The 17,734-nt window shown below is 30.3% G+C and overlaps 1 protein-coding gene across 1 annotated transcript; it reads left to right on the forward strand.

Annotated features, from left to right (window-relative positions):
- Positions 1-7,555: 7,555 nt before the first annotated feature.
- LOC105774857 (protein ENHANCED PSEUDOMONAS SUSCEPTIBILITY 1) lies at positions 7,556-9,104 on the forward strand. The gene has a single exon (XM_012597429.2). It carries the CDS (start codon positions 7,604-7,606, stop codon positions 8,969-8,971), a length of 1,368 nt encoding a protein of 455 aa, XP_012452883.2. The 5' UTR covers positions 7,556-7,603; the 3' UTR covers positions 8,972-9,104.
- Positions 9,105-17,734: the final 8,630 nt, after the last annotated feature.

Here is a 17,734-nt window from a genome sequence, read left to right on the forward strand (position 1 = left end):
TTCTTTCTTTTGGTTGCTCAAAAATGCAAAACTGAAAGTTTAGCTGGTATATAAAAGTGTTAAAGATGAGCAATACTGGTTATTCAGCACTAAATATTTCACGATGAGCAATTATTACATTATCATAAATTGAAGTAAAAAGAAAAGAGAAGTTGCAAATATTGAAGACAAACCTGAACAAATAGAGATTGGGACAAACCTTAAGCTCTCAAGTCCCAAGCTTTTTTCGAAGATTACAAAAAAAAAAAAGATGAATGACGTAGGCAGATCGAAAGTGGGGTGTGTGTTTTTTTTTTTTCCATATTTCTGGCTTGTATGCATAGGATAATAAATATCCACTGCAGGGAGAAATATAAGCTAGAACATGATCCGTGTCAGTTAAAGTGGAATCTCAAGGTAAGCAATGGAAAACGAGATGTTTGTAAATCTTGATTGTTTACAATTTTGTACATTTGATGTTTGAAAAATGAGGAATCAACTGAAGTGGTTGGAAACTGCAAAATCAAGTTGCAGTAAAGTTGAAACTTAATGCTAATATGGTATTTGTGTTCAGTGTGGTAGTTTTGCTTGGTTACTTGATGTTATTATTGTTCAATTTGAGGGCCAAAAGTATTCTCATCCTTGGTAGCTATGTTACTTGAACTTGGGTAGAGTGTCGATGATGATCACTAATCTAACTATAAATATAACCAAGGCAAGTATACTAGAGGTGCTCATGGGCCGGGCCGGGCCGGGTTCGGGTCGGGCCCATAAAAAATTTCGGCCCGGGAAAAAATCATAAGCCCGGGCCCGACCCGGCCCGGCCTATTTTTATTTTAAAAATTTTAAAAAATTAAAAAAAGTATTTTAAAAATATTTTTAAAATATTTTAAAATTAAAAAAATTAAAAAAAGTATTTTAAAAATATTTTAAAATTAAAAAAATTTAAAAAAAGTATTTTAAAAATATTTTAAAATTTAAAAAAATTAAAAAAGTATGTAAAAATATTTTTAAATTAAAAAAATAAATATATTTATTAAATCGGGCCGGGCCGGGCCCGGGCCGAAAAAGAGGTGCCCGAGGCCTGGCCCATTTTCTAAACGGGCCTCGTTTTTTTGCCCAAGCCCATATTTCGGGCCTATATTTTTACCCAAACCCTCCCATATTTCGGGCGGGCCGCCCGGCCCATGAGCACCTCTAAAGTATACCTATCGAATAATAGCATAGTTATGGTGAGTAGGGAATATCGTATCCACGAGGATTAAAAGTACTAGTAATTACTATTTTTCTATTATATAGCCGTTAAATTGGAGTGATTGTTTTTAATCTAAAATTACTAAACTAATTTAACTAAGAACGCAACAGAGAATAAGATAGAAAAATAATCAAAGATGCGAATGAGATAGATAATACCCAGGAAAGAATCCACCTAGACTTCACTTATTATTATGAATCTGAATTTAAACGATTTATTTACTTGTGTCTTGATCTGTAGAAATTCTTAAATTATTCTAATATCTCTTTCGAGAGTAAAAACAACTGACTCTAGGTTGATTAATTGAAATATCTTTCTAATTAAAACCCCTATTGTCCCATTAACTCGATCTATGGATTCTCCTATTAGATTTGACTCTAATCCGGTAGATTTATGTCGTCCTATTTCTAGGATTGCATGCAACTCAACTCAATTATACTAGAGCTACTCTTAAACAGGAACTTTTGCTCCACTGAAATGAGCAAATTAAACATGAATTAATATTCTGAAAATATTAAAACACGAAATAAGCATACATAATTGAGAACAAGAATCAAGTATGTATCATGTAAATCAGAAATCAAATAATAAGATTCATCATAAGATTCATCTTCCCTAGGTATCTAGGGAATTTACTTCATAATCCTGAATAGAAACATCTCAAAATTAGGATAACAACAAGACATAAAGAAACTCAATAAAACTTCTAAAAAAATTAAATGGAGATCTTCAATCTTGAAGGAGATCCGCTTCCGAGTTGATTCCGATGACATTCTTCGAGTCTTTTCTTCAATCTTCTCCGTATGTCTCCTTAAGTCCTCTTCTAATTGTTATTTATAGACTTTAGAATGCTCCGAAAACCTAAAAATTGAGTTTTTCGCGTATTTAGGAAGCAGGGTGCGTTATCGACACGGACTGGCACATGGGCGTGTGACTAGCCCGTGTGGTAATGCACAGGCCGTGTGGTTCCTGAAAACAGCTCCATTTATCCGATTTTGGCTCGTTTTTCGCTCATTTCACTCCCAAGTGCTCTCCTAAGCATAGAAACATGAATTTAAAGGATTAGGAGCAATAAATTCACTAATTTACATAATTAATCATCCAAAAACGCATTCAGAATGAGATTAAAATATGTTACTTTTATAGCTTATCAGTCGAAAATAGGTATATTTACTCTTTTAAAGTTTTATCCCATACTCATATGTCGAGTATCGGACAAGGACGTTTTCAAGAAATATAAAGAGACAGAGCAACATAACATGGCAAATACAAGCTGAGTTGTAATTGTAATCTGCAACTTTTGGGTATAAGGATTTCATTTTCTGCATGTATTTGATTTTTGGGATTTGCCTGCTGCTATTAAAGTAGTAATGTATATGCATTTATCTATCCCCTCAAGATTCCTAGTAGTTGGTTCTTTGACTCAATTTTCACCAATGCTTCTTGCCTGTGCAAATTCAAATATCGGATCTACTAGTCCTCCTGGGGTTTTTGAAATTCAATGCCTTCATATTTCAGTCCATGATCGAACATCATTTTAAAGTTTTTGTCCTTCATGATCTTTCTTGACCTATTTGTAAGTTTTATCCAAGCTGAAGATGCCTTGAATGATGCCCTAAACTTGAAGGTTCCACTGCTCCAGAAAATTTGAATGTATCACCAACGTGGGCAACTTTAGCTAGTTTGAAATCACTTGATTCACATTACAACTTTTGTTTTAATGAGATTAGGTGAACCATTGAAAATGGCAGAAGTAGCTGTTGAAGGTAGGCTTCTTCCCACACAGAAAATTTGAGTGAATTTCTAGCAACCTCACTGCTTTGTTTCCGTTTTATTCTAGTTTGGCTGATAAAGTTGAAGTTGATTAAATCATTTTCCATATATGGTTTTGAAAGATACCTATTGATTGCTTGGACTCAAAATGTGCAATGACAACCGTGTGAGCTTTTCGAGGTTATAATGTCATACTCAGAACATAATTGCAATTATGGACAGGATTTAATTCTAGCACAGTAAATTCGTTCATTTAAGATAACAGTTTACTTGATTTAATATCGCGATTATCCTCTTTACGGTCCACTGATTTAATATCGTGACTTTCAATTTTTTAACAATTCGCTTGATTTAATCTCGTGACTGTCATTTTTATAATCTGTTGATTTAAGATCGAGACCATCCGTTTTCTAACAGTTTGCTGATTTAATATCGTAACTGTCATTTTTACGATCCGCTTATCTAAGATCGCAACCTTCAGTTTTTCTAACAGTTTGCTTGATTTAATCTTGTGACTAACATTTTTATGGTTCGCTGATTTAAGATCGTGACCTTCGGTTTTCTAACAATTTGCTTGATTTAATCTTGCGACTATCATTTTTACGATCCGCTAATTTAATATCGCAACCTTCAATTTTCTAATAGTTCGCTTGATTTAATCTCGCAACTATCATTTTTATGGCTTGTTGATTTAATAGCACAACCTTTGATTTTCTAACAGTTTGCTGATTCACGATCACGACTATCATTTTTAAAGCTCGCTAATTTTTTCGACAAGGTGAGGGACAAATTTTTACTTACGAAAAATACAGTTCGTAGTATTCTACAATACAATTCTTGACTCCTATACCACACTATCGAACAATAAAATTTTCTCAATAAAGTTTCAAGTTAAAACATATATAGTAAACCCCAAATTTCACAATTCGCACGTGTAAATTTATCTCAGAAGAATCACTTTAAAACAATATAATAGGGACAAATTATTATACAATTATAATAAAAATAATTCGACCTGATAAACCCTTATTCATATATTTCTAAAGACCCCTCTAGGGCTCTCTAGACTACATTTTCGGCACCTCTCAAGAAAATAAAGAAAGCTCTCTTTGTTTTTGAAATTTTAAAATATTTTAAAATTTTAAATATATATATATATATATATATTTATATACCTCATGTGACCCATATCACACTCATTATGCTTTTTATTTTATTTTATAATAATGGTTAATTTATATTTTTCGTTCTTTTAATATGTTTAAAATTGATATTTAATCTTTATAGTTTAATTTTTAATATAATTTAGTCTTTATATTTTATAATATTATTAATTAATTCAAATAGTTAATATAATTAACTTTTCAATTAAAATTTTATGTGATTATATATAATTTGAAAGCAAATTTTTAATCCATCAAGTACAAGAATTAAATTCTTGAAAATAAAAGTAGGAGGACTAAATTCCAAATGTACAAAGTGTAGAGATTAAGTCATGATTGTTTGAACCGAACCAGATTAGTTGAGGTATCGATTTGGAGAGAGGCATTATATCAGTTGAGTTGTAAACTAGTACGAACCGAATAAACTAAGCTAAAAATGAATTGAGTTAAATTTTTTTTTACTAATTTATTTAATTGAATCATACAAGCCAGTAGCATATCCAATTTAACGACCGATTTATTTTTAAAAATCTTGCTTAAAATATATTTTAAACTTCAAATTTCAACCTTAAAATTTAACACAAATAAATGATCAACATAACGAAGCCTAAATCATCCATACTAATATATCCTAGTAAATATTAAAGAGCCCAAATTAAATTATTAATCTCCTCGCTTGCAGTTGTTTATTACAATGCGACCGACTCCGATGCAATCAATAATAACTCAAATTAGCTAAGTGAAAGTTTGATTCAAGGTGGTAGAGGCGTTTCTAGTTTCACTGAAGATTTGTTGTCAATTTTCTTTGACATCATCGTCAAATTTTTTCTTAATATTTATATTTTTTTAATTTTTTGAATGTATAAATATTAAGAGTTAAATTTGTTAAAATTTTTAAAGTTAGGGTTAAATTAAAAAATGGATAAACATTTAGAATAAATTTTTTATTATACAAAATCACGTCAGCATTCTGTTTGGTAACCAAGTACATTTTAACGATTGAGTGACTATAATCAAAATCGACTTGACAGGAGTGACTAAGGAACAAAAAAAACCAATGACCAAAATAGAAACATATTAAAATTTGGGTGACTATTTGAGTAGTTTACCCTATATTTTAATTTGTATCTTATATTAAATATCTGAAAGTGTATATATCTATAATATATATATATATAAGCACGAGTTCGAAAGAACTTTTGAATCGAGAATATTTTGTAATATTCATTTAATTAATAAAATGACTTTAAATAAATATTTTTAAAAATAATAAAAGTTTTACTAATTTGAATTATATAGTTAAAATAATATATAAAATCATATCAATAATATTTTTTGTTGTATAATAGAATTTTTATTGGTTTGAATTACACAATAGAGTATATTAATTATTAATAACATATATTATTTTAAATCGATTATCGTTTAATGAGTGTTACAATTATATATCAATTAAAAATAAGATTTTATCATTAAAAATAAAATTCAATAATTGGAGATTATAGCATTGGTAAGTTTGAAGTGTCTAAAATATGATGGATTATTAAAGTATCGACTTTTTGAAGAAAAAAATTCAAGTTATAACAAAACGATAATGACACCACTCAATTAGTCACATCAACTTGTTATTTGGTAGTAACACTGGCTCAAATCAACAGTCTCAACTGCACAAAGCATTTAAATCTGATTACTATTTCCTTTGATGGATCTAACCACTCACTCAATTAATCACGTCAACTTGTTCTTTGGTAAATTGATTACAATAATTGCAGATTGTATCAATTCTTCCAACTGCAGGTCGCATAACATCGAATCAACGGATCCTAATTCATTTGATGCTATTATGACTTAGTGAGATGGTTGAGCCTATTTCCTAAACCGGAGAAATAATGAATATCAATATACAGGTATTGAATATAGTTTCAAATTTCATGATTCAAAAATTAGATAAAAAAATAAGCCTAAAATAAAATAAAAATACAGGTATTGAATTTTACAATTCGAATAACAAATTGGTGTAAATACCTTTTGGTCTTTGTCAAGTTTGAAAATGAGCAAATTGGTCACTCTCTCAACAAAAATTACAAAATAATTCAAAATAATTTTAGATTTTAAAATATTTATAAAATTCCAAAATTTATATTTTTAAAAGTTTATAAAAATTTCAAAAAAGCTAATGTTTAATTTTTTAATTTAACTCGAACAATTTCTCTCGATTCAACTCGACTCAAATTTTATTTCACTCGACTCGATTCAAAAAAATTTCAAATTAAATTAGGATGATAAAATAAAACTCATCAACTCGAATTTCTTTCACTCAATTTCGACTCAATTCAATTGGACGCTCACATCTAAACATAAAAAATGAACAATTAAAAGTCAAATTAAATAAAAAATTAAAATTAATAAAAATAAATAATAAAAATATATTGATTAAGCGTATTATTAAAACCAAGAAGGAAACAAAAAAAGAGAAAATTTCCCCTAAAGGGACGGCTTTTGAAAAGATTATAGTAGGCCGGTAAGTTTTCTAATCTTTTAAGTAGGTAGAGTTTTTGTCTCTTTAGTTGTTAAGTTTCTCTATACAAGAACGTTCGTGGTTTCTTCCCAAAGCATTCATTTATTATTTTAATTTGTCAGATTTTCTAGGTAGGTTGGAGTTTCTATGTCATGCATGCTTTCCAAATGTTTTTCAATAAATAAAATCAATATTTATTCAGAAAAAAATGGGTAAAAATTTTCGTTTGTTTCAAGTTATATTTTAATTATTTATATTTGAAATATTTTGGTCATTTATGTTATCGTTTTGTTATGAAATGACCATCCTGCCGTTAAGATTTATTACCTCTCAAATAACAATCTGATGTAGCAGTTAAAATGGGTTTACATGCCAACATGAATGTCAAAAAAACAATAGTTAAATATTAATATCGGCATGTAAAACTCATTTTAATTATCACGTCAAAGTGACCTTTTCATAGCAAAACAATAATAAAATGATTAAAACTTAAAATTTCAAATATAAATAAATAAAATATAACTTGAAATAAATAAAAGTATCTATTTTAATAATTTAACCGGAAAAAAGTAATAGAATATAATTTATTTGTGTATAAACTATTGTTTTTTTTTGGGGGATCAGTTCAACATAAAAAAGATAATTTAATTGGTTCAATCATGCATATAATACGCAAATTATATAATATATAAACAATATTGCTCAAATATTTGACTCGATTCCCAGCAATTCAACAACCAAATAAAGCCAAGGTGTGAATCAAAAGTAGACAAAGCAAAATAGGTTTTTACCTTCCATTTGAGCAACCGATATATGTATATATATAAACACAACATTGCATCAATATTCAACAACCCTGCTAATCCAATCAAAATATACTTTACCCTCTTCCTCTCTAGCAACCCAATAAAAGAAATGGAACAATCAACAGTTCGAATCATCTCAGAATGTTATGTTACACCACCACATGTTTCTGATCAATCAAAACAGCCTTACTATTTGACAACATGGGATCTTGTTATGTTGTCTGTACAGTACATCCAAAAGGGTCTTCTCTATACCAAACCAGAGAATAGTTGTGAAGAAAACTTGATCAACAATGTCTTGGACCGGCTCAAGCAATCCCTTTCCATTGCCCTCGTTCATTTCTATCCCTTATCAGGTCGGCTCGTAACGAAAATAGAAGAAAACCCAAAGTCTCATTTCGTGTTTGTGGATTGTAATAGCAGCCCAGGAGCCAAATTTATACATGCAGCTGTTGATTTATCTGTGTCCGACATTGTTTCACCTACATATGTTCCGTTGGTTGTTCAATCGTTCTTCGATCATGATCGAGCAATCAACTATGATGGTCACACCAGGCCTTTGTTATCGATTCAGGTCACCGAACTGGTAGATGGAGTGTTCATAGGTTGTTCAATGAACCATGTTCTTGGTGATGGAGCTACCTTTTGGCATTTCTTCAATGCATTATCCGAAATATTTCAAGCTCAAGGAGATACTAAAATGAAAATCTCACGTCCGCCAGTGCTAGAGAAATGGTTTCCAGAGGGTCATGGTCCATTACTTAACCTTCCTTTCACCAACCAAGATGAGTTCATCACTAGATTTGAAGCACCCGAGCTTTTAGAGAGAATGTTCCATTTCTCAGCAAAATCCATTGCAAAGCTCAAAGAAAGGGCTAACACAGAATCCAACACCATCGAAATCTCCTCCTTTCAATCTTTATCTGCATTTGTATGGCGAACTATAACAAAGGCACGTCGTTTCCCAAACGAAACAGTCACTGGTTGTAGGTTAGCTATAAACAATAGGTCAAGGCTAGAACCAGCTTTGCCCCTAGATTACTTTGGAAACTCAATTCAATCTGTTAGAGCAGTGACCACAGCTGGTGAACTGCTCCACCATAATCTCGGTTGGGCTGCTTGGAAACTACACCAAGCTGTGGTTAACCATACAGATAAACAAGTGCGTGGTTTCGTCAATGGTTGGCTTGATTCACCCTTTATTTACAAGATTGCTCAGCTTTTTGACCCACAAAGTGTGATGTTTGGAAGCTCGCCGAGGTTCAACATGTATGAAAATGAGTTTGGGTTAGGGAAAGCATTGATGCTTCGAAGCGGATATGCCCATAAGTTTGATGGGAAAGTTTCGTCGTATCCAGGACGTGAAGGTGGTGGAAGTGTTGACTTGGAAATTTGCCTTCCGCCATCTTCAATGAAAGCTCTTGAATTAGATGAAGAGTTCATGAGTGTTGTTTCTTCTGGTGGAATTGATATTTGATAATAAAATATATTGTGGGTGGAATGGATAGAAAAATTAGCTTTTGATAATAATTAGCTTTAATTTTCATGATTTGACAAAAACCAAATAATTATTCCTTCTAACAACCACCACTAAATTTGGATTGCTTTAACTATGATTTTAGTATTTCTATAATTTCATTTCACATTATTTAATTCTATATTTTTATAATGTTGTTAGAATGTTGAAATTGATAATTCATTTAGTTTCTATCATTAAAGTGAATTTTTTATAAAAAATTGTAAAATATTTGTTATTAGTTGAACATGATTGATTGAATTTTTATATGCTTTTATTATATTATTGAGTAAAAATATCAATGTCATAATTACTTTAACAATAATCACTAGTGATATCATCGTTTTTTTTTTTGCTACTTGTATCATCAATTTGAACATGCTAATAACATTCTTAAAATAACTGGTAAGTTTGGTTATAGTGATCAAGGAAACGCCTTTAGCCACCAGCCTTCCATGTGTAAAATAACTGCAGAAATGCCCCATAACTAACCCTAACCGAGCGAACAACCCTAAAACACGCATAGACAATTTAACTCATCGGTTGCCTTGCGAATTAGAAAGACGCAACTCGAATTAATGGTCTCAACCGCATAGATCGTTTAAACTCGATTGCTATTTCCCTTGACAGATCTAATCACTCACTCAATTAGTCACGCCAACTTGTTATTTGGTAGATGATTACAACAATTATGGATGCATCAGTTCTTCCAACTGTACATTGCACAATATCTAATCAACGAGTCTTTTTTTACTTGATGCTATTATGACTTTGTGAGAAAACTGAGCCTATCTCCTAAAGCGAAAAAATAACGAATTTCAAAATGAAGGATTTTAGTATGGTTTCGAATCTCATGGTTCAAATACTAAATAAAAAATCAGCCTAAAATTAGGTTTCTCTACACAAGAAAGTTAGTTGTTTTTTTCCCAAAACCATTCATTTATTAGGCTTTTTTTTTTTATAAAGATCGATAGTCAGGGGTGTCAAAAAGTGTATTTACGAGACTCCGTTCCTATAAACTGGACCTGTAAATATTTTTATTAAATATTTATGAAGTTAGTTTAGAGACGAATTAAATTTTGGATAAGTAATTTTCATGAAATTAGGAGTTATTAAGGTACAGAGACTAAATCGCGTAGGTGTTGAAAGTTGATTTATAAATTGAAGTAAATATGATGGACTAAGGTAGCAAATAAACCATTTTTAAATGGTGAGCGCTGGCCGGTTAAGGCTTAATGGAATTGCATGTGTATATTATATATATATAAGTTAACCTTAATGTATGTATATTATAATATGAAGAAGAAATAAAATGAGATCATAATAAAAGATATAATAAAGAAGGTAGAAAGAGATTATTGCACGCAAATCAAAGAAAGAAAAGAAAAAAAACAACACGCACGGTTTAGGGGTTTGGAGTTCAAATCTAAATTGGTTAGTGTAATTTAATTTTTTCGTGTAATTTAGTATTTTTTTATAACTTTTATGTTTTTAGAATTTTGGTACTTAGAGCTACTCGACTCATATTGTAATTTTTAGTATTGTTTAAGATTGATGATGTTATCATTGTTGATTAGTTTAAGCTTTAAGGATTTTATTGATAGATTTTTAAGTTAGAAGTGAAAAAGGACTAAATTGTGGAGTAAATTATTAATTTTGAGCAATATGGACTAAATTGTGAAAATTTTAAAATTAAGGGTGTAATTGAAAATAATGAACTAAATTTATCTTGGAGTGAAATTTGTATAAAAATTTGAGGTTAAATATGGATATTAAATTTAGTCTCAGTTTAGGAACTAAATTGAGGATTAAACAAAATATAGTAGAAAAATTGATTTTTTTGTGAATTGAGTGGTATGTTATTAATTAATTGTAATTATTTTATTCCGTAGCAAACGTCGTTTCAGAATCCTCGAGTAAGAAGGGTAAAAGACAAGGTCTACGTCGAGTAACTTGGAATATACGATTTGTGTTTCTATAATCCAAATTTAGTTATAAACTATTGCATATTGAGTTGTTATGTATGGTAAGCATGTGAGGTGAGTACTCTTGTACTTTGGGTTGAATTGAATCCATGGTTAATTGGAATTGACTAATTTTGCATATTATGAAATGTGTTGCTTATGTGAATATATATGAGATTGGGACATTAGATGTATTTAAAAGTGAAATGAAACCCTATTAACTGTTTCGGGCTCGGATATAAATGGCATGCCATAGGATAGAAAGAGTTTAGGGATTTCTTCGACCTTGAGTCGATGAGGCACTAGGTGCCAATTTGCTTCGGTTTAATCGATGAGACACTGGGTGTCAACTTATATAGCGTGGGGCGCAGTTTTTATCCAATGAGGCACTAGGTGCCAAACTGGTGTGTTAGTTGAATATATGTATCCATCCGAGTTCGAGTCCGAGTCTAAGTTGTGTTAATAGGGGAAATTAAATAATAAATTTATGTGTTGATATTGAGATGACAAAGATGAGAAATGAATATGGGATGAGAAATGAAATGATGAAATGAGATGTGAATTTTGAAATGAATTCAAGTATTGATCAAAGAGATGAATCATGCCATTGCATGAGTTGAAATATGCAAATGTCATTGTCAAGTACCAAAACATGTGGAATCTAGTGGATGTGAGTAAAGAATGAGCAAATTTATATTATTGATTTGAAACATATGTTCATAACATTATTTGTTGCATTCTTACATTTTAGGCTCCATTTGTTCCACTGAAAATGACTTCCGGAAAATGATCTCTAGAAAATGATTTACTTTTCTGGAAAAGCTAATATTTTCTGGTGTTTAAATGAACTTGTGTAAAATATTTTATGTTGTTTGGTAGATTTCTTAAAAATATTTCATAAAAGTTGTTTTCAATGAAACAAGCATACATTTGAGATTTTCTTATTTTTTTCATTGTTTAATTGAATTTATTTTTAGCTATAATTTTATATTTTACATTGTTTTTGCATATATTAAAAATATTATGTTAAATTCGGGTTCATTACAACTCATTTTTAATTACATGACTACCAAGTGAATATTTTTATTTAACATGTGACATCTACAAAATTGACAAAAAATTTAACGATGTCAACAATTGGACTTGATTTTTAAATTTGAAAAGTAAATGGACTAAATTCTTGAAAATAAAAGTACAAAGACTAAATTGCAAATCGTGAAGTGTACATAGACTTATGACATATTTTAAACTTTATACTATAAAATATTTAGTATTAATATATTTATAATTGTAATAAATATTTATTATTAAAATATTAATATTGAATATTTTCAATAATATGTGAATAATATTATTTAAAATTATTATTAAATAATATTAAAATAAAATTGAAATATTAAATAATTTATTAAGATAATAAATTATATTTATTATATTAATAATTTATTTTATGACTAAATATAAATAATTAAATATGTATGTTTAATAATATTTAAAATATAATATTTTTAAATATTTTTAAAAATAAAAACAAATTTTATTATCAATATAATAATATTAAGCTTGATTTAAATTAATTTTTATATAAAAATAAAGTTATCTATAGAGGAGCTCTTTTCCAGAAAATGACTTATGCTTTTCAAAAGGGTAAGTCATTTTACAGGAAAAGTGGCTTATTTTACGTTGTTGACCTGTAAGTCATTTTCTGTTGACCAAGCTATTTTCTATGAAATAAACACAGGGAAATGCATAAAACATTTTCCGTAAAACCTTTTACATGTAAACAAACAGACCCTAATTACTTATATAAAGTCCAAATTGTTCGGATTATAGAAATACCATTAAGTTATACTCAGCGTGCGATTTTGTTTCTCGTGCGCAGGTTAGGTACCTTCAGCTTATTGTTGGCTCAACATCCAACAACAATCCCGAGCTTAAGTGTGATTATGTTTTATTTTGTAATGACATGTACCTAGAAGGTCCTTTGTTTGCGGTTGTTTATAATGTGATGATATTTTGGTTTTCAAGTGAACTGATGGTTATTTGTATATATGGTTCAGGTTGAGGCTATGTTTGATATGATAGCTTAGCTTAAAGTTTGGTATGTATTTAGCTTGAGGTTTGGTAACCTAAGTAGCTAAATGTTAGTCATGGCAAATTTGGTATAAGTGAAGGTTTTGAATGAATGATGCTTTGTTAATATGTTTGAAGCTATAAAATGTGGTACCAATGAGGGTATATTGGTTAGGCACTTAGGATGGTTGTTTTGGCTTTTTTTGAGCATATTTAATTGTATTTTAAATAGGTTAAATGACTAGTGAATTGGTTGCTTAATGTCCAAGTAAACCCAATTTGGTAAACTTGAGTTTTAAAGTACATTTAGGTACACAAGGCCTGGGACACATTCTGTCACACACGGGCAACATGCACGGGCATGTGCCCTGAGCATGCTGAAAAATAGTATAGATGTTGTTTCCACATGGACTGGCACACGGCCTGCGACATGGCCGTGTGACCCAAGTCAGTGAGTTACACGGGCAGGGACACGAGCTGGGACACAATCATGTGTTTCAAGTCAGTGAGTTACACGGGCAGAGACATGGGTTGGGACACGATCGTGTGTCCCAACTTTGAAAGTCACACGATACGGCCATGTGTCCCTTGTTTCTAGGTATTTTTGAAATTGCCCTAAAACTTTCAGAATTGTTCCAAATTAGTCCATGTTTGTTGGTAAGCTATATTTAGGGATATATAGACTCAAATTAAGGCCTGTAGGATTATTTTTACTCTGATTTGGAGTGAATTAGCAAACTTGAATTAGGTGAAGTAGGTCATTCTACTAATATCATCGATGGAATAGTTTTGTTATGTATCCAACTTCTAGCTTTCAAGAGGGAATAAATAGTGATAAGACTGTAGACAGTGGAAGACCAAGCTTAGCAATGATAAATAGTGATAAGAGTGTAGGCACTGGAAGATCAAGTTTAGCATTGCATAGCATGATTCGTTATTCGATTGTATAAGACTCTAGTATGAAAGTATTAGATTGTCATGACCTGCCCCTGTATAATATAATGTTAATGGTTAACTTACATTTTTAATTATGATTGATTAATTGTTATGATTTTTTAATAATGCCCGTGACCCTAATCTGACGACAGAGAGAGGTTAGAGGTGTTACATTTTTTTTATAAATATAACACAAAACTTTTAATTATTTATGAAAATGGCCCACCATGAAAATCATATACGTAAATTATTCGTTTTGAATAGTAAACTTCGGGGTTGTCATTGTCATTGGTGGCACCACCCATCACAATCACCCAATGATTGATCCGTGGAAATAAAAAATAATTTCTTTGGGTTCTGTCATTGCCATTGGCGAAACCAATATGTGTATTTATAGACCCACTTCAAAATACAGGTATTCTACGAGAAAAAGAAAAAAAATTATATTTTAATGGGTGTCACCACTGCCATTGGCAGCACTAGTGCTTTTATTTTAAAAGAATGGAAGTTAGATTGGTGTCGTCGTTGCCATTAGTGGTACCTAACTTTTTTTTGTCAAAAAATTTGAATGGTACATTGGTCGTCGAGTGAAGAAGCATGATGACAAAATATATATATATACCTAGCTAAAAACAGAAACTCCAATGGTGAGAAAGATGAATCGAGAAGGATAGAAAGAAAACTGAAAAACTTCTGAGAAAAATAAAAAAAAAATATGGGGAAATTTGAAGAAAAGATGAAATAATAAATAAAACTTAGATAATTGGATTATTTAGCATTAACACCATCAATTAATGCAATTAAAATCTGTTAATTAATGCAATTAATTTTTTCCTTGCTAACGGATTCAATTTTATGCTGAAGTAGAAAACTCGAATGGAGCTTTTGATTAAAATCTTTCAATGAAAAAGGTTCAAAAATGATGTTAATTGCATTAATTAATGATGTTAATGCTAATTAATCCAATTATCTAACCCTTTTTTTATTCCAAATTTTCTTCGATCTCTTTCGTAAAATTCTATTTTCTTGGAAGTTTTTCAATTTTCTTTTTCTAATTCTAGATTCACCTTTTTCACCATTGGGGTTTTTGTTTTTAGCTAAGTATATATCATTTTTTCTTCTTCTTTGTCCTCATGCTTCTTCACTCGATGACGAAGGTTCCATTCAAATTTCTTGACAAAAAATGTCCAATGCCGCCAATGGCAACAACGGGACCAAAAAACAAAGTCAACTTTTTAATCACAAAAAATCGATGCTGCCAATGACTACGACGACACCCATTAAAATTTTTTTTTTCTTTTTCCTCTAGAATACCGACATTTTTAAGCAGGGATACACATACTGGTGCCACCAATGGCAACGTAGCACTAGGGTTCATTATTCAAAACAGATCATTTACGTACATAATTTTTAAGATGAATCATTTTTGTAAATAAAAAAAATTGGATATTTTTCTAAAAAAAACCTCATCTTTTTGGTGAAATAAAAACATTACAAAAAATTACTTAGTGGTACACCCATGCCCCCAAAGAGACGTATGAAAAAATTGGATACAACCATTATTACTAACTCTCATTTTGGCTAGACTATCTGCTTATTTATTATAGTCTCTGGGAATGTGTTGGATTAACCAAAAACTCATTTTAGCTAAGAGAAATATGATTATTCTGACCAAAGCGAAATTCGACATCTTGGTAAGATTCCCTTGAATCGCTTGGATAGCCTCTTGACTGCCTGAAATGATAAGAATTCTGTCAAATCCCTTATCCATTGCCACACTTTAAAAAATGCCCCACAATTCAACATCAAGAACTGTAGATGTGTTTATCAATCGGTTATACCCAATAATTCAACTTCTGTATTTATCACGAAGAATACCCCAATCATAGCAATCCTAGCACTCTCTTTAACAACTTCATTGGAATTTAGCTGGATCCAATTACTAAACTTAGGCGGAGGTGATAATGGGGTTTGAAAGTTGAATTCATTTACCTTTGTTGACACCATTTTTTTGATGAAAAAAAGGGGTCGACTTGGATTTTGAAAACGAAAACGAAAACGGGAGTCGCCACCAATCCTTTTTAATAAGATGTGATTGGATCACCTCGAAAAGTGGTTGTTTTTAATAAACGATTTGATTTTATTAAAACAACGATTTTGGTCCACAAAATTCAGAAAAACAGATTCGGGAGTCGGTTACGTACAAGGAAGGATTAGCACCCTCATAACGCCCAAAATTGGTACCTAGTTGATTAGTTAATGCCTTAATGTCGAAAATTGAAAACTTTGAAGAATTTAAAAATACTATCCTTGTATTAATTTGTTGCAAATTTTTGGGAAAAGGGGCATATTTCACGTTAATCGAGAAAGAAAGCATCATATCCAGTAAGTTAGGACACAATGTCTCGAATTCCCGATACGTGAACGAATGCAAAAAATTTACTTATTTAAAATATATTTAGCTATCTCAGATTTAAAAAGGGGGATCACGACTAGTGAGTTAGGATGCGATCTTTTTTTCAAATCTCGAGATCGTTTAGAACTTGAGAAAAAAAGGATCATGCCCAGTAAGTTAGGACACGACCTCTTTTTAATTCCCGAGATCGTTTGAAACTTTAGTTTGAGAACATTCACTTATTTAGATCTATTGTGAAAATCGAAACCCAGTAAGTTAGGGTACGACCTTCTCGAATCTAAACACGAAATGCCATTTATTTAAAACAAGTTTTGACATATCGAGTAAAATGAAACACGAAGTCGTAATAAAAGAATGTGAAAACAAATTACATTGTTGATATGCATGGCAATACCATAATGAATACGAAAGTATAAAAATAATACAAGCAAAAGCAACTAAAATAAAATAAATAAAATAGACAGATCAATAACATGCGAAATAACAATGTATACTAGCAAATAAAATTAAAGCATTCCTTCAAACCAATAATAAAATAAAATAAAATGAATAGAATTATAAAATGTAAAAAGATATATGTATGTACATATATAGAAATCATAAGATATAAATAAGATGTGTAAGTATGTATAAATATTATAAAATAAATATATATATGTATATAGATACGTACATATATGTATGAATAAATTATAAAAATATACACATGTATATATATTAAAAAAACATATATGTGTATATATATGACTACGAGAAATAAGGAAAAGACATGTATATATATACTTTAAGCTTATAATATAAGAGTATGTAAATATATCTACATATATATATATAATAAAGCTAAAATAATAAAAAAGGGTAAACTACACCCATGGTCACTTTTGTTTACCTTAGGTTACATTTTAGTCATTCATGTTTGAAATGTTACGTTTTAGTCACTTACGTTATCCTGATGTAACATTTTAGTCACTGAGTCGTTAATTTCCGTTAAACGGAGTAACAGTAAGCTGACGTGGCACGTTAAATAATCATTTCAAACAAAAAATTTAAGTTAAATTATGCAATCGATCTCCATATTTTTTTCGTTTTAAGCAATTTAATTTTTTTTATGTTCTTTAAACTTTTCTCTCTTTTAGTTATTTATTTTTCATTCTCTTCTGTTTCTCCCTCTATTTTCCTACCTTCTCCATTTCTTTTAACATATCAGGAAGTCGAATTGGCAGTGAAAAATGAAGCAAAAAGTCAAAAGTCATCATTGTCTATAACCAAAACCCATAAACCCATACCATGCTTCTTTCTTCACTGCCAATTCGACTTCTTGATATGTTAAAAGAA

The sequence above is a fragment of the Gossypium raimondii genome, chromosome 6, assembly GCF_025698545.1.
Source record: "Gossypium raimondii isolate GPD5lz chromosome 6, ASM2569854v1, whole genome shotgun sequence".
NCBI classification, from domain to species: Eukaryota; Viridiplantae; Streptophyta; class Magnoliopsida; order Malvales; family Malvaceae; genus Gossypium; species Gossypium raimondii.

Coding starts and splice junctions, on each gene's coding strand:
- LOC105774857 (XM_012597429.2), top strand. CDS start 7,604: ATGGAACAATCAACAGTTCGAATCATCTCAGAATGTTATGTTACACCA.